The sequence below is a fragment of the Meleagris gallopavo genome, chromosome 3 (genome assembly GCF_905368555.1).
Source record: "Meleagris gallopavo chromosome 3, MGAL_WU_HG_1.1, whole genome shotgun sequence".
NCBI classification, from domain to species: domain Eukaryota; kingdom Metazoa; phylum Chordata; class Aves; order Galliformes; family Phasianidae; genus Meleagris; species Meleagris gallopavo.
Window position 1 is genome coordinate 2,937,853 of NC_139406.1, and position 16,395 is coordinate 2,954,247.

Sequence of the window (16,395 nt, forward strand, 5' to 3'; positions counted from 1 at the left end):
AGAATTGTACTCTTCCATTTCAAATGTTAAGGAATGCAAACTGTTGGCAGAGCTGTGAAAAATAAACAGAACTTCTGCCTGGAAGACAGAGATTTTTAACCAGCAGGAAAACTCTAGCATAGATGAAGACAGCTGGAAACGGTACAGAAGTTAAACACTCATGTCCTCATTCAGATGAGACTTGCTGGATCAAAAAAAAGAGACCAGCAGCTAAGTTAAATCAGAGTGGATATGTACAAGTCTTACTGCCCACATTGAGAGCAAGGTATAACTAGCAGACATCGAGGACCTGTTAATACTGCCTGGTTCTTAAGACTACAAGTGACCACCAGAAACTCACAACATCTCAAGATCTAGCAAGAGTGAATTAATAGACTGCTTACATTTAGAGATTTAAAACTAATGGAATGCAGGGGAAATGCTTTGCTTTGCCTTCTTTTATCCAGCGGTGTTAAAAATATGCAGCATTGGTCAGAAATCCACACTAAAGTATCCCCACAAAATTAATGGCTCTTTCAGCAGCACTTCATGTGGAGCATCTGCATGAACAGCATCACATCTGTGGGAGCAGCAGAGATGTTACTTCCTTTGTCAACGAGTTTTCTAAAATCGGAGAAAATGCTGTACTGCTATTTCTCAGGGAATGCAGTAACTTCAGGCAGTGCCACAGAGTGACAGCACTGGGGTGATGAACGGCAGAAAGGGGTGTTCATCCATCCACCCATCCATCCATCCACCCACCCACCCATCCATCCACCCATCCATCCATCCATCCATCCATCCATCCATCCATCCATCCAGTGCACACGGTAGGAACTTTTAGGCTGCGGTCTGACGGAAAGTCTACGTGGAGTCAAATTTCAGAGTTGGAGCCCTGAATTGCAGTGAGTCACACAGAGAGCCTGAGAGCTGCCTTTGTTCCACTTGTGTCTGAACGTTGGAGGAGAAACAGCAGGCTCCAGTTTTCTGTAACTTATTTTCAGAAGTATAAAATTCATGTTCACTGAACATTTTCCGCCCTTGAGGTCTTTCAACTGACTTTCAAAAAATGCTGTCATGGTAAGAATTCTCACTTCTATGTTATTTTTTTAACCCTCATGCTTCTGTATTATGTTTTTTGTCTCATTCTTTTCCTATCCTCCTCCTTTTTTTTTCTTTTTTTTCTTTTTTCTTTTTTTCCTGCACAGCTGCTTCAGTTGTGCCTGGTGGAGATGGGACGTGCTACTACTGTTCTTAGGCTTGTCGATCCATGCTTGTTCAGCAGCTCAGGTCATAGAAGGTAAGACTTCTCCAAATCACGTCTATAAATTGAGAGTAAGAGTTAATTTTAAGATAAGCTTTCTCAATATAGAAAGAGATTCTAAATTGAAGTTCTTCATTTTCTCTGCTGCTTATTGTTCTTAATTTCATACAGGGAAACTGTTGCAAGTTAAGAGCTTAGATTGCTATTCTTTCTGGAATAGGGAAAATAGATGCATTGGTCCCCATGTGTATGATTGCCTATTATGCCTGCTCTCTCAAGATTGCTTCAGAGAGTAATAGCCAATGGAAAGCACTTTGAAGTTGAGAATACTGGATCTTTTTGCATGTGTCAAATTGGGAAAAGGTAGCAGAAAGCAACTTGTGTAAAGATGTGTCACTCCGGTTATGTAAGAAATGTGCCAGGCGCAGTGCAAGCACTGATGTGATTGATACTTTCTACGTTGTACTGAGATTTCTCTCAGTAACCATCTGAGCATATTGTGATTTTCAGATCTCTTGTGTTATGTATTTATTTTTACCAGCCTTTTAATGAAAAGTCTTTCTATAACTGTGGATCACATATTCCCATAACTGAGCAGAATCACTTCTTCTCTAGAAGACAGAGCCTCATATATCAGTTCAATAAAGAGAACACTGTTTTAAAAGTCTATATGCAATTTTGAAAAAGATGAAAAAGCTTTGTATATTACTTTTGCAGTATGGACAATTATTCTTGTATCAAATATGCTTTTTTTTTTCTTCTTGATTCAGACTTAAACAGGCTGTGAATTTGTTAAGTATATGACTGCTAGGTAACTATCTGATAAGAGAATTAGAAATAATCTAAGGGAAACAGGTACTATGATAAAGAGCTCAGTATTACTCAGAACAGGTTTTTTCCTGTTATCAGACAGAGTGCACCTAAGAATCAAAGATGTAAGTAGCTGTCTCAGTAAATAAATGCTGTAAGTGCGAATGAGGAACATGTTCTGCTATATTACAGATAATTAATTAAGAGGACAAGCTATATTCAGCTATTAGAAAGAGAAAAAATTTGTATCTGTAGATACAAATTATGGATATACATGTGTATCTCCAAGATACCTCCATCTCTTACACAGTAAGTTTTTCTTGAGCTGATGAATGGCAGTGTGGTGAATGGGATCTGAACTAGAGAGAACTGTTGATTATATTTTTCCTGGTGCTTGGTCTGAATGTTTTCTTCTGCTGAAATTAGGCACTGAGTGCTGGAAATAGGAATAATATCTTCCTTGATCTGTGATGCTGCAAATATATGAATGGCATAGGTTCTCCCTGTCACTGCTGAATAGTCAAGAGGTATATGCTTCAGATCTTTTAGTGTAACCATTGCAGAAATAACTTTTACTTTCTTTCCTACAGTTCCTTTTAGTGACAGAATGCATAGCAATAAATTTACTAAAAATAATGCATTGAAACAAAGGGAGATTAATTCACTTGCCATTAAACCTGTTGTTTCTGCTTAAACTTACACAATATCTTTTTTTTTTTTTTTTTTTTTTTTTTTTTTTGGTGACTATCTCCTTTAGTTTTACTCTTTCCAGGGTTCTCCAGTCCACTGAATATTGTGCTATCTTTATGTTGGCTGACCTCTCCTCCCTGTCCTCATAATGCATCTGTGGTTGAATGGATATGTTTAGCATATAGGAAGTTAGGTATCTGTTATGTAATACTAAGATCATGCTATATGTTGTGCCAGGATGTAAAAATGCAAAAAAAAAAATATTCATAATTTTAAAGTTCTGCTGTATGTTCCACAAATGTATGCTATTTGGTCATTATTTCATGAAAACTTTTAAAAAATGATTGGATTTTGCTTCAGAGTGAAAATAAATACAAGTTATGGAATCTCATCAATTCCTATGAGTTAACATTCTGATTCTGTTGGAAGATTATAGTCTGTTTTATTGCAGCTAGCATCGTACAAGTACCAATATAAGCATACATGCACATTTCCTTCCATTCCTTCCTTTTCACCCAAGAACAATGTCATTTGAACTGCAGAGATTTCTGCAGGTTTTTCTTCTGTGTTCAGGAAATCTGTGCAGATGTAATACTCTGTTCTGCTTGGGTTTGTGTGTGAAGGTTGAAGACAGGTTGGGGTCTTACTGAATTACCACATCATTTCTCCTTTGTTCAAATGACAGTTAAGCATCTGTAAATTAAAAAAAAAAAAAAAAAAAAAAGTAGTCTGGCGTTATCTGGTCTCGCTTTGTGGTGCAAGTTCTTCACCTTTAATTACACATCTTATAATGTGACTTGCTTTACCTTGATTATCTATGGCTGCTTTCCATACATTGCTTTCAATTTTCAACCACAAATTATTTTAGTGACTAGAAGATTCTTGGAAGGCAGTCCCAAACATTCCAGATTATGAACAGTATTAAATATATAAAATCTGAATCCTAACACTGCTGAATAAGAGGATCTTCCCTCTGATTTGCTCTAGCCTGTTGCAGAAGCCATATTTAATTCTTCCAGGATATCTATGCAGTTACCAATGCTGTTCAGTTCCTGTCATTCAAGTTAGCATGAGCCTTTTTTCAAATAAGTAAGTTAAATTGTTTAAGTGCACGTGATATTACAATTTTGTCATGCCTATGTTCTTTAAAAGAAGCTTTACAAATTTCTCACTGACATCTGGATTTTATTATTATTAGCCAAGCTAAACAGCATTTTCTTGCCCTAAATAATATGTTTAGCAATAGCTTGGCTGTCATTAGGTGGATGACTTGATGAGCTGAATGGAGAAATGCTGAATTATTGATGTCCTTTGGCTGTTGATCAAATAGTGTAATGCATACAAGCGGTTAGCTTGTGTTTTTAATCCAGGATGAACTGACACAGGTTGCCCAAGGAGGCTGTGGATGCCCCATCCTGGAGGCATTCAAGGCCAGGCTGGATGTGGCTCTGGGCAGCCTGGTCTGGTGGCTGGCGACCCTGCTCATAGCAGGGGGTTGGAACTGGACGAGCTTTGTGGTTCTTTTCAACCCAGGCCATTCTATGATTCTATGATATAAAGATTTGTTTCTCTCAAGTAATTATTGTATGTGCTTTGCATTGTGTTACACATGTAAAATCACACTGACATATGCATTGATAAGGATGGTCCAGGGTATTCCTCTCTAAGATGAGATAATTACTGTAATTCTGTTCTGTATGGAGCACAGTGTTTTGTTAAAGTAATTTAGATGCCACTGTATACTCGTTTCACTTTAAGCATTTGAGCAGCATCAAGCTGCACTTGAATTTAAACTGAACAAGGCACAGACACATCTTCAGGCTGCTACCGGCTGTTGTGTATCTAGTTAACACAGAGTTGAACCTGATTTTCTAGCCATTAAAAATATCTTTCCATGCAGAACATAGGTAATTTACTATAGAAAATAATTTGCTTAAGTTGGCATCATCTGTATGAGCAGTAGAACGAACATGATTTAATAAATTTGTTCCATTTTCTCACTTTTCTAAATGGATTAGTTCTCTGTGCAATACTTTCTACATGATAATTCTCTAGGACAATAAACTTCTTGTTTGCTAAGCTCTTCCACCAGTTAGCAGATGTTCTTTCTTGAAGCCTCTTAACAGAAAACCACCTGGTGTGTGGATATAGTGTTGTAATAGCTATCTTCATTTCCTCTCTGAAGGAACAGAGGAACACAGGAAGCCTGCAGCAAGCAGCTGTTTCCATGATCTAAACAGAAATTAAAATTTCAATTCTATGTTCATTGGCATGTAGGATGTATTCTGCTGAAAAGTCCATCATGAAGTAGATTCTTTCTGTATTGCTCTGACTCAGCTGTAGATGATGCAACAATTTCTTGAAGTCCTAGTGGCCACCTGAATTTATGAATGCATATACATCTGTTTATTCACTATCATGCCCATTCATAGATTTCTCATAGCTTTATCCTGTAGCTCTGTTACTCAATCTGTGTCCTATGGAGCAGTTGCTATGTAAAAACTGCTAGCTCCTGGTACTCTTTATAGTACTTTCTAAGAAGTATGAATTGAACTAAAATACTTTAACTCTGATTTATTTTTTACACACTAAGCACAATGCCTGATCTTGGTGATCTTGTGTATATACTGAATTACAGCTCCTCACTGCAGAAGTGGATGCATGACTAGAGAGAATGAAGTACTGTTTCAGGTGACTGGGAATAGCAGAATACAGTGGTTTACTTCGTGTGCTGGCTAAAGAACAGCCTTGGTTCATGCAGTTGAATACAGACACAAATGCATATTTCAACTCCAACTGCCATTTCAATCAATGAGCAAGGGAAAGGAAAGGAAAGATTTTAGCCCCTTTTTATTGTCTCTCAGAGTCCAAATTTTTCTTGGATGCAAACTACTGGACTCCTACTGCACAACTGTTAATCTAGGCTAAAAGTTGCTTCAGTGTATCCCTAAGACACAGCTGGTTTGAATCCTTGGCCCTGCTTAGTGTTTCTGAGGTAGGTGGGAGAAACCCTTCTGCATAATAGATGCAATTTCTACCAGTAAAATCCAAGGTTTTTATTGCATCAAATGCAAGCTTCAGTGTGCAGAAAACAGGTAATATCTTCCTAATGCTGCTCCTCTCTCTGTTAGGTGAATCCTTTTAAGAAAAAAATAACAAAAAAACTTTTATGTCTGAAATGTTCAAAGAGCTTCAAAGAACTTATTTCTTATTGTGACTTGTTTTCCAAATTAAGTACTTCCTTTGAAGTTTGCTGTTCTTCTGGCTATGATTTCTTCCCCTTTCCTGCTTTTTTGTGTGTGCGTGAAATGTGGATTGTTTTTTTCCAAGTGACATCTCACCATTGTCCAAATTCATGCAGTGCTTTGCCAATTCATACAATATGCTTTGACTAGAAAGATACTGAAATGTTTGGTGAAATCTGACTGCTTTATTTTAAAATTTCATTAATTTTATCTATTCAAGAGAAGTTGTCTAATTATCACAACTATTTCTAGGTCACCAAACAATTTTGTCTCATTTGACCAACACACAGAATTACCACTGGTTTAAAAACAAACAGAAGTTAGCAATCTGGTCTGTGGTGTATTCTGTCTACCCAAACGAATTAATTCTTTTTATGGCTTTGTTTTTCTCATTGGTGAGATTAGATATATACCATTTTGCAGCAGACATGGCTACTAGTGTACACATTGTGCCATCCCATATTTGTGCTACATCCATATAGAGCATGTTCCACCTTATGTGAAGTTGATTTATGCAAAGTATAGAATTTGTTTTGCTCTGCTTGTATCAGCTTCTTCTGTGCTATTATGGACCAAGTGTGCACTATGAGTAGGTGAGAGATGCTTACCTCAGCACACCAAGAATTTTATACTGCACCCCAGGAAAGGGAATCTGCAAGGACTTTCCTGCGTAACAAGAATCTGTGATTATACATAATTTCTCCATTATAGAGGGAGATCATAATTCTTTGCACTGGAAGCACTTAAAGAATGCTGCAGTGAGTACTACAGGACATACATGCTCATGTGAGATCTCTATGGCCTGATGGTGTATTGAGTTTACACTATAAGATCTGATTAGATTGTTGTGAATGGAGAGAGGACTCTGAAAAGAGTCCGACTCCATCTTTTTTTCTGCCCTTACTTCAGATATTTATATACACTTAAGAGATTCCTCCTTAATCTGCTCTTCTCTAGATTAAATAGTCCCCGCTCTCTAAAGCTATTCTCATAGAAGAGATGCTTCAGTACTTTAAACATCTTCTTGGCACTTTGTTGCACTCTGTCCAATAGCTCTCTGTACAGGGAAGCCCATAGTGCTGCAGATGCAACCTCACCAGTGCTGAGTAGTGGGGAAGGATCACCTCCCTCAACCTGCTGACATCACTTCTCCCAGTGCAGCCCAGGACATCATCAGCCTTCTCCGCTAATGCAAGGGCACACTACTGGCTCATGTTCCACTTGGTCTCTTTCAGGCCCTTTTCTGCTAAGCTGCTTTCCTGCTCACTGATCCCCAGAGTATATTCATACATGAGATTGTTCATCCTCAGGTGAAGAACTCTGGTGAGGCCAGTACCCTGAGAACTAGTGAATGAAATAGTCTCCTTTCATAAGAGTGAGTCTTGAATTGCAATTTATTTTGAAAGTGAAATCCAGCATAGGGATCATGGGGCCTTGAAGGACTATAGTATAACCCGTAAGCATTTTACATATGCTTCAACACCCACAGAAGTCTATGAAAGGCTTTCCAGTGACTGGAAAGGAATTAGCAAGAGTTGCATGTGGTTTTACTTTTCCTTAGTAGTTCTTGTGTGAGAAATGAAGAGAAAGTAATTAAAATTAAACTTGCTCATGTTTTAGGTATATAAATGATGCTTTTTAAATAATATTGTATTTCAATGAGATTTTCCTTTGTTGTGTATTTATTTTGCAATGCATATCTGAAGTACATATTGAACGAGCACAGAATTGTGACTGCTCTGGATTACAAACATTGTTTGCAAAATCTGTGCTTAAAATTGTGAGAATTATTAAAATGTGAATCTAAAAGAAATAATTTCACTCCTTCGGGCCTCTCATAACCCTTAGTATGCTGGAGATAAATGAAGTGTAGCTGCACAAAAAAAAAAAGTTAAAACAACGTTGTGGAAGACTTCTTTAAGGTTTTAGATTTTCTAGGTCTGCACCTAGAAAAACATCTTTTGAAAACTGTGAATCCACGCCACTGTAATTCAAACAGTAACTCCATTGATCAGCATGTGGAATGAAAGAGATTCCTATGGAATATAGGAAAAGAAAGGTAGCCACTAGAGCAGTGTACATAAAGAAAACAGTCTAGTGGTGTATGCTTTGAAAAAATCCTTTCACTTTATAGATATGTTTTAGAAATAATGCTGACTGAAGCATTTAGCATTTAGATAATATATTTAATGGATGATATTATGTTAAACTTCATTTTAAGAGTTGTAACATCTTTTTGTCAAAAGTGAATTTGATTACAAAACTAAGCAATAAATTACTATTTATTTTCACTTTAAAATGAAGATTTATAAGGGAATTTTAAATCTACTTGCCAAGAGCACAACTGTCATAAATATGTATGATGAAAGGATAAAGAGATGAAATCAAAAGTGGAGGAGAATCATGTTTAGGGATTCCTACTCTGCTTCCTCTCTCAGCTTCGAATGCACTTGGGAATGAAGAAGAAAGATCTGACAAATATTCAAATGCAGTTTGAATTTACCTTTCCATTGCTTTAGATTTCCAAAAGCTAAAATGATACATTCTATTTCTTCTCTGTAGTACAGGATGTTTATTTCACTGGAGAAGTTGAACTTTGGAAATATTCTTACTATATGAATATATATATGATGGAGTAGTATGTATTAGTTATAAATCTTCCATGGACTTGATTAAATATCACTGTTTTCTACAGAAAATAAATAGAAAGCAAAAACTGAATGTCTGTCAGTCAAGAAGAATAATTTCTATGATTCTATGAGATAGCCATAGACCCCTCCACTGGGACACAGCTCTAGATATCTACACCCTCTATTTTAAAAACCTGTCTGTTTCTGTACTTATCAGAATTCCCTAGTTCACTTCAGGTCACTGTAGATGTTCACATACCAGATACATTCACATCTGTGTAGTTGAGGTTGTGTGGTCATGCAACAGCAGCATTTCAATTTTAGGGACATCTAGTCACACCCAAGATAGATGTCTTGTCCTTTTGAGTCTAATGTTGTGTAGTTGCATTCTGTTAGCCAAAATTACTTTGTATTTGTTTTCCTTTCTTTGAAATAACCGTCCACAAACTGTATCAACTAGTTTGTTCGTGTCTTTCTTGATCAAGCAATATAGCTGCCAAATAGACCACTGGGGAGCTGACCAGGCTTACAGAGAAGTTAATTTTTGTGGGCAAGTGACTTTCCTGGAGACAGTGTAAGGGAATTGATACTTCTGATTTCAGTGTTGTGTATTTCAATGTTTTAGTTTTACTTTATTTTAGCTACAATTATCATGTAAAATTAATGTTTCTATGAAACATACCTAGCACTTAAATGAAAATAGCTGTTGAATATAAGTTTAGTTTTACCATCAGTCGTGTTTTTACTTTTACAGAGTCTCAGTTTGGGTATTGGGTATAGATCCTAAATTGTATAAAATTATCACAACTGGAGAGAAACCAGCAGAACTATCATAATTCACCACATCTGAATATAGTTTCCTTAATCTGTTTTTCCCAAAACAAATCAGATTTTGATAATCAAGAAAGCAGTTTAAAGTCAATCCTTCCTCCTATTTTTCAGAATTGTTTCAGCTTTAATCTACTGCAATATTCTGCCATTACTTGAATACTCCTTATTACTGGTACATTTTGGATATGTATATCACACAGTGCCACTAGAAATCCTAATGTCTGGATTTCAGGGGATGAACTCACATGTGGGTGTTTTATTGGTTATTTGCAGGATGATACATTTGCAGTACTTCTAAAGCTTGTTGACAGACTAATAAGAGAAAGGAAACATCTAGATCCTGTTCACTTTTAGATTTTCTTGACAGTTATGTAAATACGAGTAGGAAACAGGAAAAGGTGGAGAAGGAGAGTGATTCCAGTTGATGGTGGAAGGAAAAGGAACTAGCAGGATCTGGAGAACTCACTGCTCAGAACCTAGAGAGTATAGAACCTAGCTTGCATAATGCTACAGATGCAACTACATTACAACTTCTGTAGAAATTCTCACACAACAAAGTACATGCTTTAGTTCAGATATGATTAAAATTTTATGCATCATAGTTATGCTATTACTTCATGACACATATCTGTACTTATCACCAGTAAAATTGTTAAGACTTCTGCTATTCAACATTCTAGAGGATATTAAATCATTTTTGGCTATACATGTGCAAAACATATTCTTTGTCTAATTATATATACATATAATTATATTTTATATATATATACACAATTTTTTATATATATATATATATATAACTTCTTGAAGTCATACACCTTCAAATTTAACAGACAATTCAGTTTTTCAAGATAACATCTACTGGTTATTCCATGTTTTGGACAAGCCATGGAGAACTGCTGGCAGTATGTTGCAGAGAAAAAATAATTGTTTCAGTAATTCAACATGATAGTAGAGCTGTTAAAGTGAATATTAGCAAGTTGGAGAATGTATTATCTACAGTTTCACTTTAAATTGATGATCCTAATATTAACTATTATCTACTTGGTAATTTCTGTAAATCATTTATTCACCAGACACTGATCAAAGATGTCACGTATAGATGACTCTAGCTTTGATAAACAGACTTACATCAATCTGAAAGTAATGCCTTCTATTTATTTCCACGGAAATTACAAATAGCAGATACAAAGAGCATAATCTCAATATTTGATAGAGCAAATTCTCAGCTACAAAACATGTACTCCTCACTATTAGCCAATTTGCATGGATGAGCTGATGGAGATGAGATGCTTCTCCTTTTGTGATGCGACAGCTGAGCACAGCCATCTAGAATATGGCTTGTCTTTCACATCACCATTGCCACTGCACCATCTGTTGCCTGTGCTAACATCCACTGTTTGGTTTCCATAAACATCAGCAAGTATTGATAAATATCAGTGGATACAGTTTTTTCCGCATGAAGGAATTAGGTGACATACCTCTGCTTCATACACACTTCCATGTCAGACACCATTTAGTCAGACTGCTCCTCTGCTGCCATCTGTCACTTGGCAACAAAATGTAATCATAGAATCACAGAATTGCTCAGGTTGGAAAAGACCTTCGGGATCATCAAGTCCAACCACAATGTAACCATACTACCCCAAGTCTAACAACCCACTGCTAAATCATGTCCCTGAGCACCACATCCAAATGGTTTTTAAACACATCCAGGGATGGTGACTCAACCACCTCCCTGGGGAGCCTATTACAGCGCTTAACAACCCTTCCTGTAAAATTTGTCCTGATATCCAACCTAAACCTTCCTGGTGCATCTTCAGGCCATTTCCCCTTGTCCTGTCAGCCCTCATCAGCGAGAAGAGACCAACCCCACTCTTGTTGCAATCACCCTTTAGGTATTCAAAGAGAGCAATAAAGTCTCCCCTCAGCCTCCTCTTCCCCACACTAAACAGCCCCAGTTCCTTCAGTCTCTCCTCATAGGACATATTCTTCAAGCACTTCACAAGCCTTGTTGCCTTTCTTTGGACCTGCTCCAGCACCTCAATGTCCTTTCTGTACTGAGGTGCCCAAAACTGAATGCACGTTTATCCACGTGTGCTGAGAGAGCTGGCGGAGGTCATTGCCGAATCGCTCTCCATCATTTTTGAGAGGTCTTGGACAACAGGGGAGGTCCCTGAAGACTGGAGGATAGCCAATGTCACTCCAGTCTTCAAAAAGGGCAAGAAGGAAGATCCGGGTAATTATAGGCCTGTCAGCCTCACCTCCGTCCCTGGAAAGGTGATGGAACAGCTTGTGCTGGATACCATCTCCAGACAACTGGGAGAAAAGGAGGTTATCAGGAGTAGTCAGCATGGGTTCACCAAGGGGAGGTTGTGCTCGACCAACTTGGTGGCCTTCTATGATGCTGTCACATGCTGGGTGGATGGGGGAAGAGCGGTAGATGTAATCTAACTTGATTTTAGAAAGGCATTTGATACTGTCTCCCACGACATCCTTATAACAAAGCTGAGGAAGTGTGGGATAGATGAGTGGACAGTGAGGTGGGTTGAGAACTGGCTGATGGCAGAGCGCAGAGGGTCGTCGTTGGTGGTGCAGAGTCTGGCTGGAGACCTGTAACCAGTGGTGTCCCGCAGGGGTCTGTGCTGGGTCCGGTCTTGTTCAACATCTTCATCAATGACCTTGTTGAGGGGATAGTGGCCACCCTCAGCAAGTTTGCTGATGATACGAAGTTGGGAGGATTGGCTGACACGCCTGAAGGCTGTGCTGCCATTCAGCGAGACCTGGACAGGCTGGAGAGCTGGGCAGTAAGAAACTGGATGAGGTTCAACAAAAGCAAATGTAGGGTCTTACACCTAGGGAGGAATAATTGCATGCACAGGTACAGGCTGGAGGATGAGCTGCTGGAGAGGAGCTCTGCAGAGAGGGACCTGGGCGTCCTGGTGGACGACAGGTTGGCCATGAGCCAGCAGTGTGCCCTCGTGGCCAAAAAGGCCAATGGCATTCTGGGGTGCATTAAGAAGAGCGTGGCCAGCAGGTCGAGGGAGGTGATCCTCCCCCTCTACTCTGCCCTGGTAAGGCCTCATCTGGAGTACTGTGTCCAGTTCTGGGCTCCCCAGTACAAAAAAGACAGGGATCTCTTGGAAAGAGTCCAGCGGAGGGCCACAAAGATGGTGAAGGGCCTGGAGCATCTCCCCTATGAAGAAAGGCTAAGTGAACTGGGTCTGTTTAGCCTTGAGAAAAGAAGACTGAGAGGGGACCTGATCCAGGTTTATAAATATCTGAGGTGTGGCAGACATAGCGGTGAGGCCAGTCTCTTTTCAGCGGTACATGGAGACAGGACGAGGGGAAACGGACATAAGCTGCAGCACAGGAACCAATGCACCAATGTGCGTAAGAACTTCTTCACGGTGAGGGTGACGGAGCACTGGAACAGGCTGCCCAGGGGGGTTGTGGAGTCTCCTTCTCTGGAGATATTCAAGTCTCGCCTGGACGCCTACCTGTGCGACCTGGTGTAGGGAACCTGCTTTGTCAGGGGGTTGGTCTCGATGATCTCTAGAGGTCCCTTCCAACCCCTACAATTCTGTGATTCTGTGATTCTGTGAAGATCCCTTCCAACCTTAGCCATTCTATGAATCTAACTTTTGTAATTTTCCTAGAATGATTACTCACAATTCCTATTGGCTCGTATAACCTTCCATTTGTCACTGATCTAAGGACAGAAACTTGTAGCTAGGAGCTAGAAAAGACAGCATGAGCAACAGTAGGATCTTCTGAATAACTGTTCTCTGTCCTAGCTTCTCTTTAAATACTAGATGAGATCAAATATGAGATGAAAATTTTGCTCCAGGTCAGTGTGCCAGACCATGTTCAGTGTCTTTAAATACATGGCAGTTTTTCCCCATTTAGGCAGACGGCTCTGCTGGCACCTCTAACTGTTAAATCTGGAAAACTGTCAAATGCCTCTCCCAGCACTTTAAAAAAGAACTGTCTTCATAATCTTGAAAACACATATTTTGGTAATGAGAGCATTAGTCATGATCCAGTGAGAATTTGTGCCTTTAACATTCAAGAAACAAAAAGAGATAGGCAAAGAGAAAATGAGAAAACCAATGTAATCTTTCCCCTTGGAAATACACGACAGACTTGGTTAATAGTATTTTGCTTGATTTCCAAGGTTATTTTGAAACAAAAAGGACAGGGTGATAATTCACATCTGTTTTGTTATGAACATAATGAAATTAAACGTGTATTAGTTTAGATGTTGTGAAAGAGCAGACACAGGAGACATAAGCACTGATGATTCATAATAACTTTCTCCCTTCCAAAACCAGAGCTCTAATCTGATTTATGAAATGCTGTATTGCTGCCTAGTGGTGAAATGTAAAAGCATCCGCTGCTTTGCAACCATTAAAGACTCCTTGTCCCTCAAGCTGGAAATGATATCAACTATATCACAGTTTATGTAGTTTACATATTTGCACTACACACAATTTTCATTCCATAAAGCAAGACCAAGCATGCCACAGATCCATTCTATTGGAAAGCTGTAATATTCAACACAGATTCTGTAATTCTTACTAATTTGGCTTTGCCCAGTTATCCTTAGGAGCACAGATGTCCCAGTAGCCTGTTCTTCTCTCTCATACACACACCACCTATACCTGAGCAAGACTGGATATAGTAGCAATTTTATGTCATTCTAAGTGCAAAGACTGAACAAAGCCAGTCTCAGTGCTGACTTCATCACAGGAAAGTAGTTGGGATAGACTTCTGTTCTTCTAAAGAAATTGTAATGTTATTCAAATCTATATTTGTTCTCGTTTATTTCTACCACCTTGCACTGAATCCCTTTTGAGACAGACCCTTCACTGCACCTGCTTATCCCAAGCCCAGTCCCTTCTGAACCCTGCCACCCTGTAGCAGTTCAAGTCCTTCTTCACTGGTGTCTCCAATACCCCCAGAACTCTTTCCCTTAATCCTGCTAGTTGCCATATTCTTCCTGACACAGACACCAGCATAACATACTACATGTTTGTACATCTTTACCAGCTAATCTTCTTTCTGTCACTTCCTCCTGCTGTTGTTGTTGCTTGCCAGGCATTCCTACTGAGACTACACTTAACCCTGTATAGTCTTTTAGGTTGGCATCCAGCACCACCTTTGCATTCAACATGGTGACTATTTCTGACCTTTTACTAAAGCTCAATTCACGCTCTATGCCTTCAACACAAGACTCTCAGAATAACTATCAGCCTTTGCTTTGAGCCTGGAATAATTGTAGCTCAGTTTGAGTTCTTTATGTCCTTTGCAGAATTTTACACGTATTGTAGTCATCAGAATGTTTATGGATGAAAGGACTGCGCACAGCCTTGCTGAAAAGGATCTGGGAGTATTGGTGAATGCCAAGCTGGACATGAGCCAGCGATGTGCTCTCACAGCCCAGAGAGCAACTGTATCCCAGGCTGCATGAAAAGAAGCTTGTCCAGCAGGTTGAGGGAGGTGATCCTGCCCTACTGCACTGGTGAGGCCTCACCTGGAGTACCGCATCCAAATGTGGAGTCCTCAGTACAGGAGAGGAATACCTGTTGGAGTGTCTCCAGAGGAGAACCACAAAAATGATCTCTGGAATGGAGCACATCCCCTGTGAGGGCAGGCTGAGTGAGCTGGGGCTGTCCTGTATGCAGAATAGAAGGCTCTGAGGAGACAGATAGCAGCTTTTCAGTACCTAAAGGAGGGATATAAGAAAGGAGGGGACAAACTCTTTAGCAAGGCCTATGGTCCTGGGAAATGGGTTTCAAAATAAGAGAGGGAGATTTAGATTGGATATAAGGAAGAAGTTTTCTACGATGACAGGTGGTGAGACAATGGAACAGGCTGCCCAGAATGTAATGACTGCCCCACCCCTGGAGACTTTCAAGGCCAGGCTGGACCAGGCTCTGAGTTACCTGATCTTGCTGAGATGGCCCTGTTCATTGCAGGGGAAGTTGGACCAGATGACCTTTAAAGGTCCTTCCAAATTGATTTTATGATTCTGTGATTCTATGATTCTATGATATTTATTATTATTTTTTAATATATATAAATATAATATAATTAATATAATAATAATAATAATTTGTTTGTTTATTTATTTATTAGAGTTAACACTATAAAGAAGGAAAGGATACTGTAGACAACTTCACAGCCTTTCAGATGCTGGAGACCCTGATCTGTGCACTATTAGATAAGGCTGCCGAGGGACATGGCAGTGCACCATGGCCTGAGGACCATACTGGATATGACACACAGCACAGACCTGCACCAATGCAGGTGAACTGCCACATGAATCACCAGTTCCTCCACATATAGTAGAATCCTGCTCAGAACTGCCACACAAAGATAGAGAAAAGCTTTAGATTTTAAATTCATATTATTTTTTGCAGTCATAATAATAATTATTATTATTTTTAAATATAGATAGTGTGTTCTAGTAAAGCCTAATATAAAAATGTCATCCTTAGCTGAAGGCAAAGCTACCATTTCTTGTTTAACCTGGCAGGTGGTTCAGCATCACACAGTTGTTTGCTCACTCCCTTCCTTTCAAGAGGGATGGGAGAAGAGTATTGAAAAAAAAATAAAACAGAGTAGTACTTGTAGGTTGAGAGAAAACTATATGCTAAGATGGAGAAAAGGAAAAGGATAATAATTTTGACAAATATATGTATATATATAAATGTATATAACATAAGGTGCACAAATAACTGACCCCAAACTGATGCCCAGCTAGGCCCCCTGGGTAGCAGAAGAGAGCAAGATGCACTTCCACTCCCTACAAAACTCCTTCTGTTTGATGTCATATGGTATGGAAAATCCCTTTGGCCAGCTTAAGTCAGCTGTCCTAATTCTGTCCCCTCCCAGCTCCTTGAGCCTTTTGCTAAGAATGTCCATGACTCTGTACAATGCT

The 16,395-nt window shown here is 39.1% G+C and overlaps 1 protein-coding gene across 2 annotated transcripts in view; it reads left to right on the forward strand.

Annotated features, from left to right (window-relative positions):
- The first annotated feature begins 491 nt into the window (after positions 1 to 491).
- COL15A1 (collagen type XV alpha 1 chain) overlaps positions 492 to 16,395 on the forward strand; it is a 106,688-nt gene continuing 90,784 nt past the window's right edge. Inside the window, exons 1-2 of one of the 2 annotated variants that reach the window (XM_085220053.1) lie at positions 492 to 1,059; positions 1,188 to 1,279. In XM_085220053.1, the coding sequence (XP_085076179.1) occupies positions 1,049 to 1,059; positions 1,188 to 1,279 (103 nt within the window). In that variant the 5' untranslated portion in view covers positions 492 to 1,048. The remainder of the gene's footprint in view (positions 1,060 to 1,187; positions 1,280 to 16,395) is intronic. The other variant, XM_085220054.1, reaches the window with a different exon arrangement.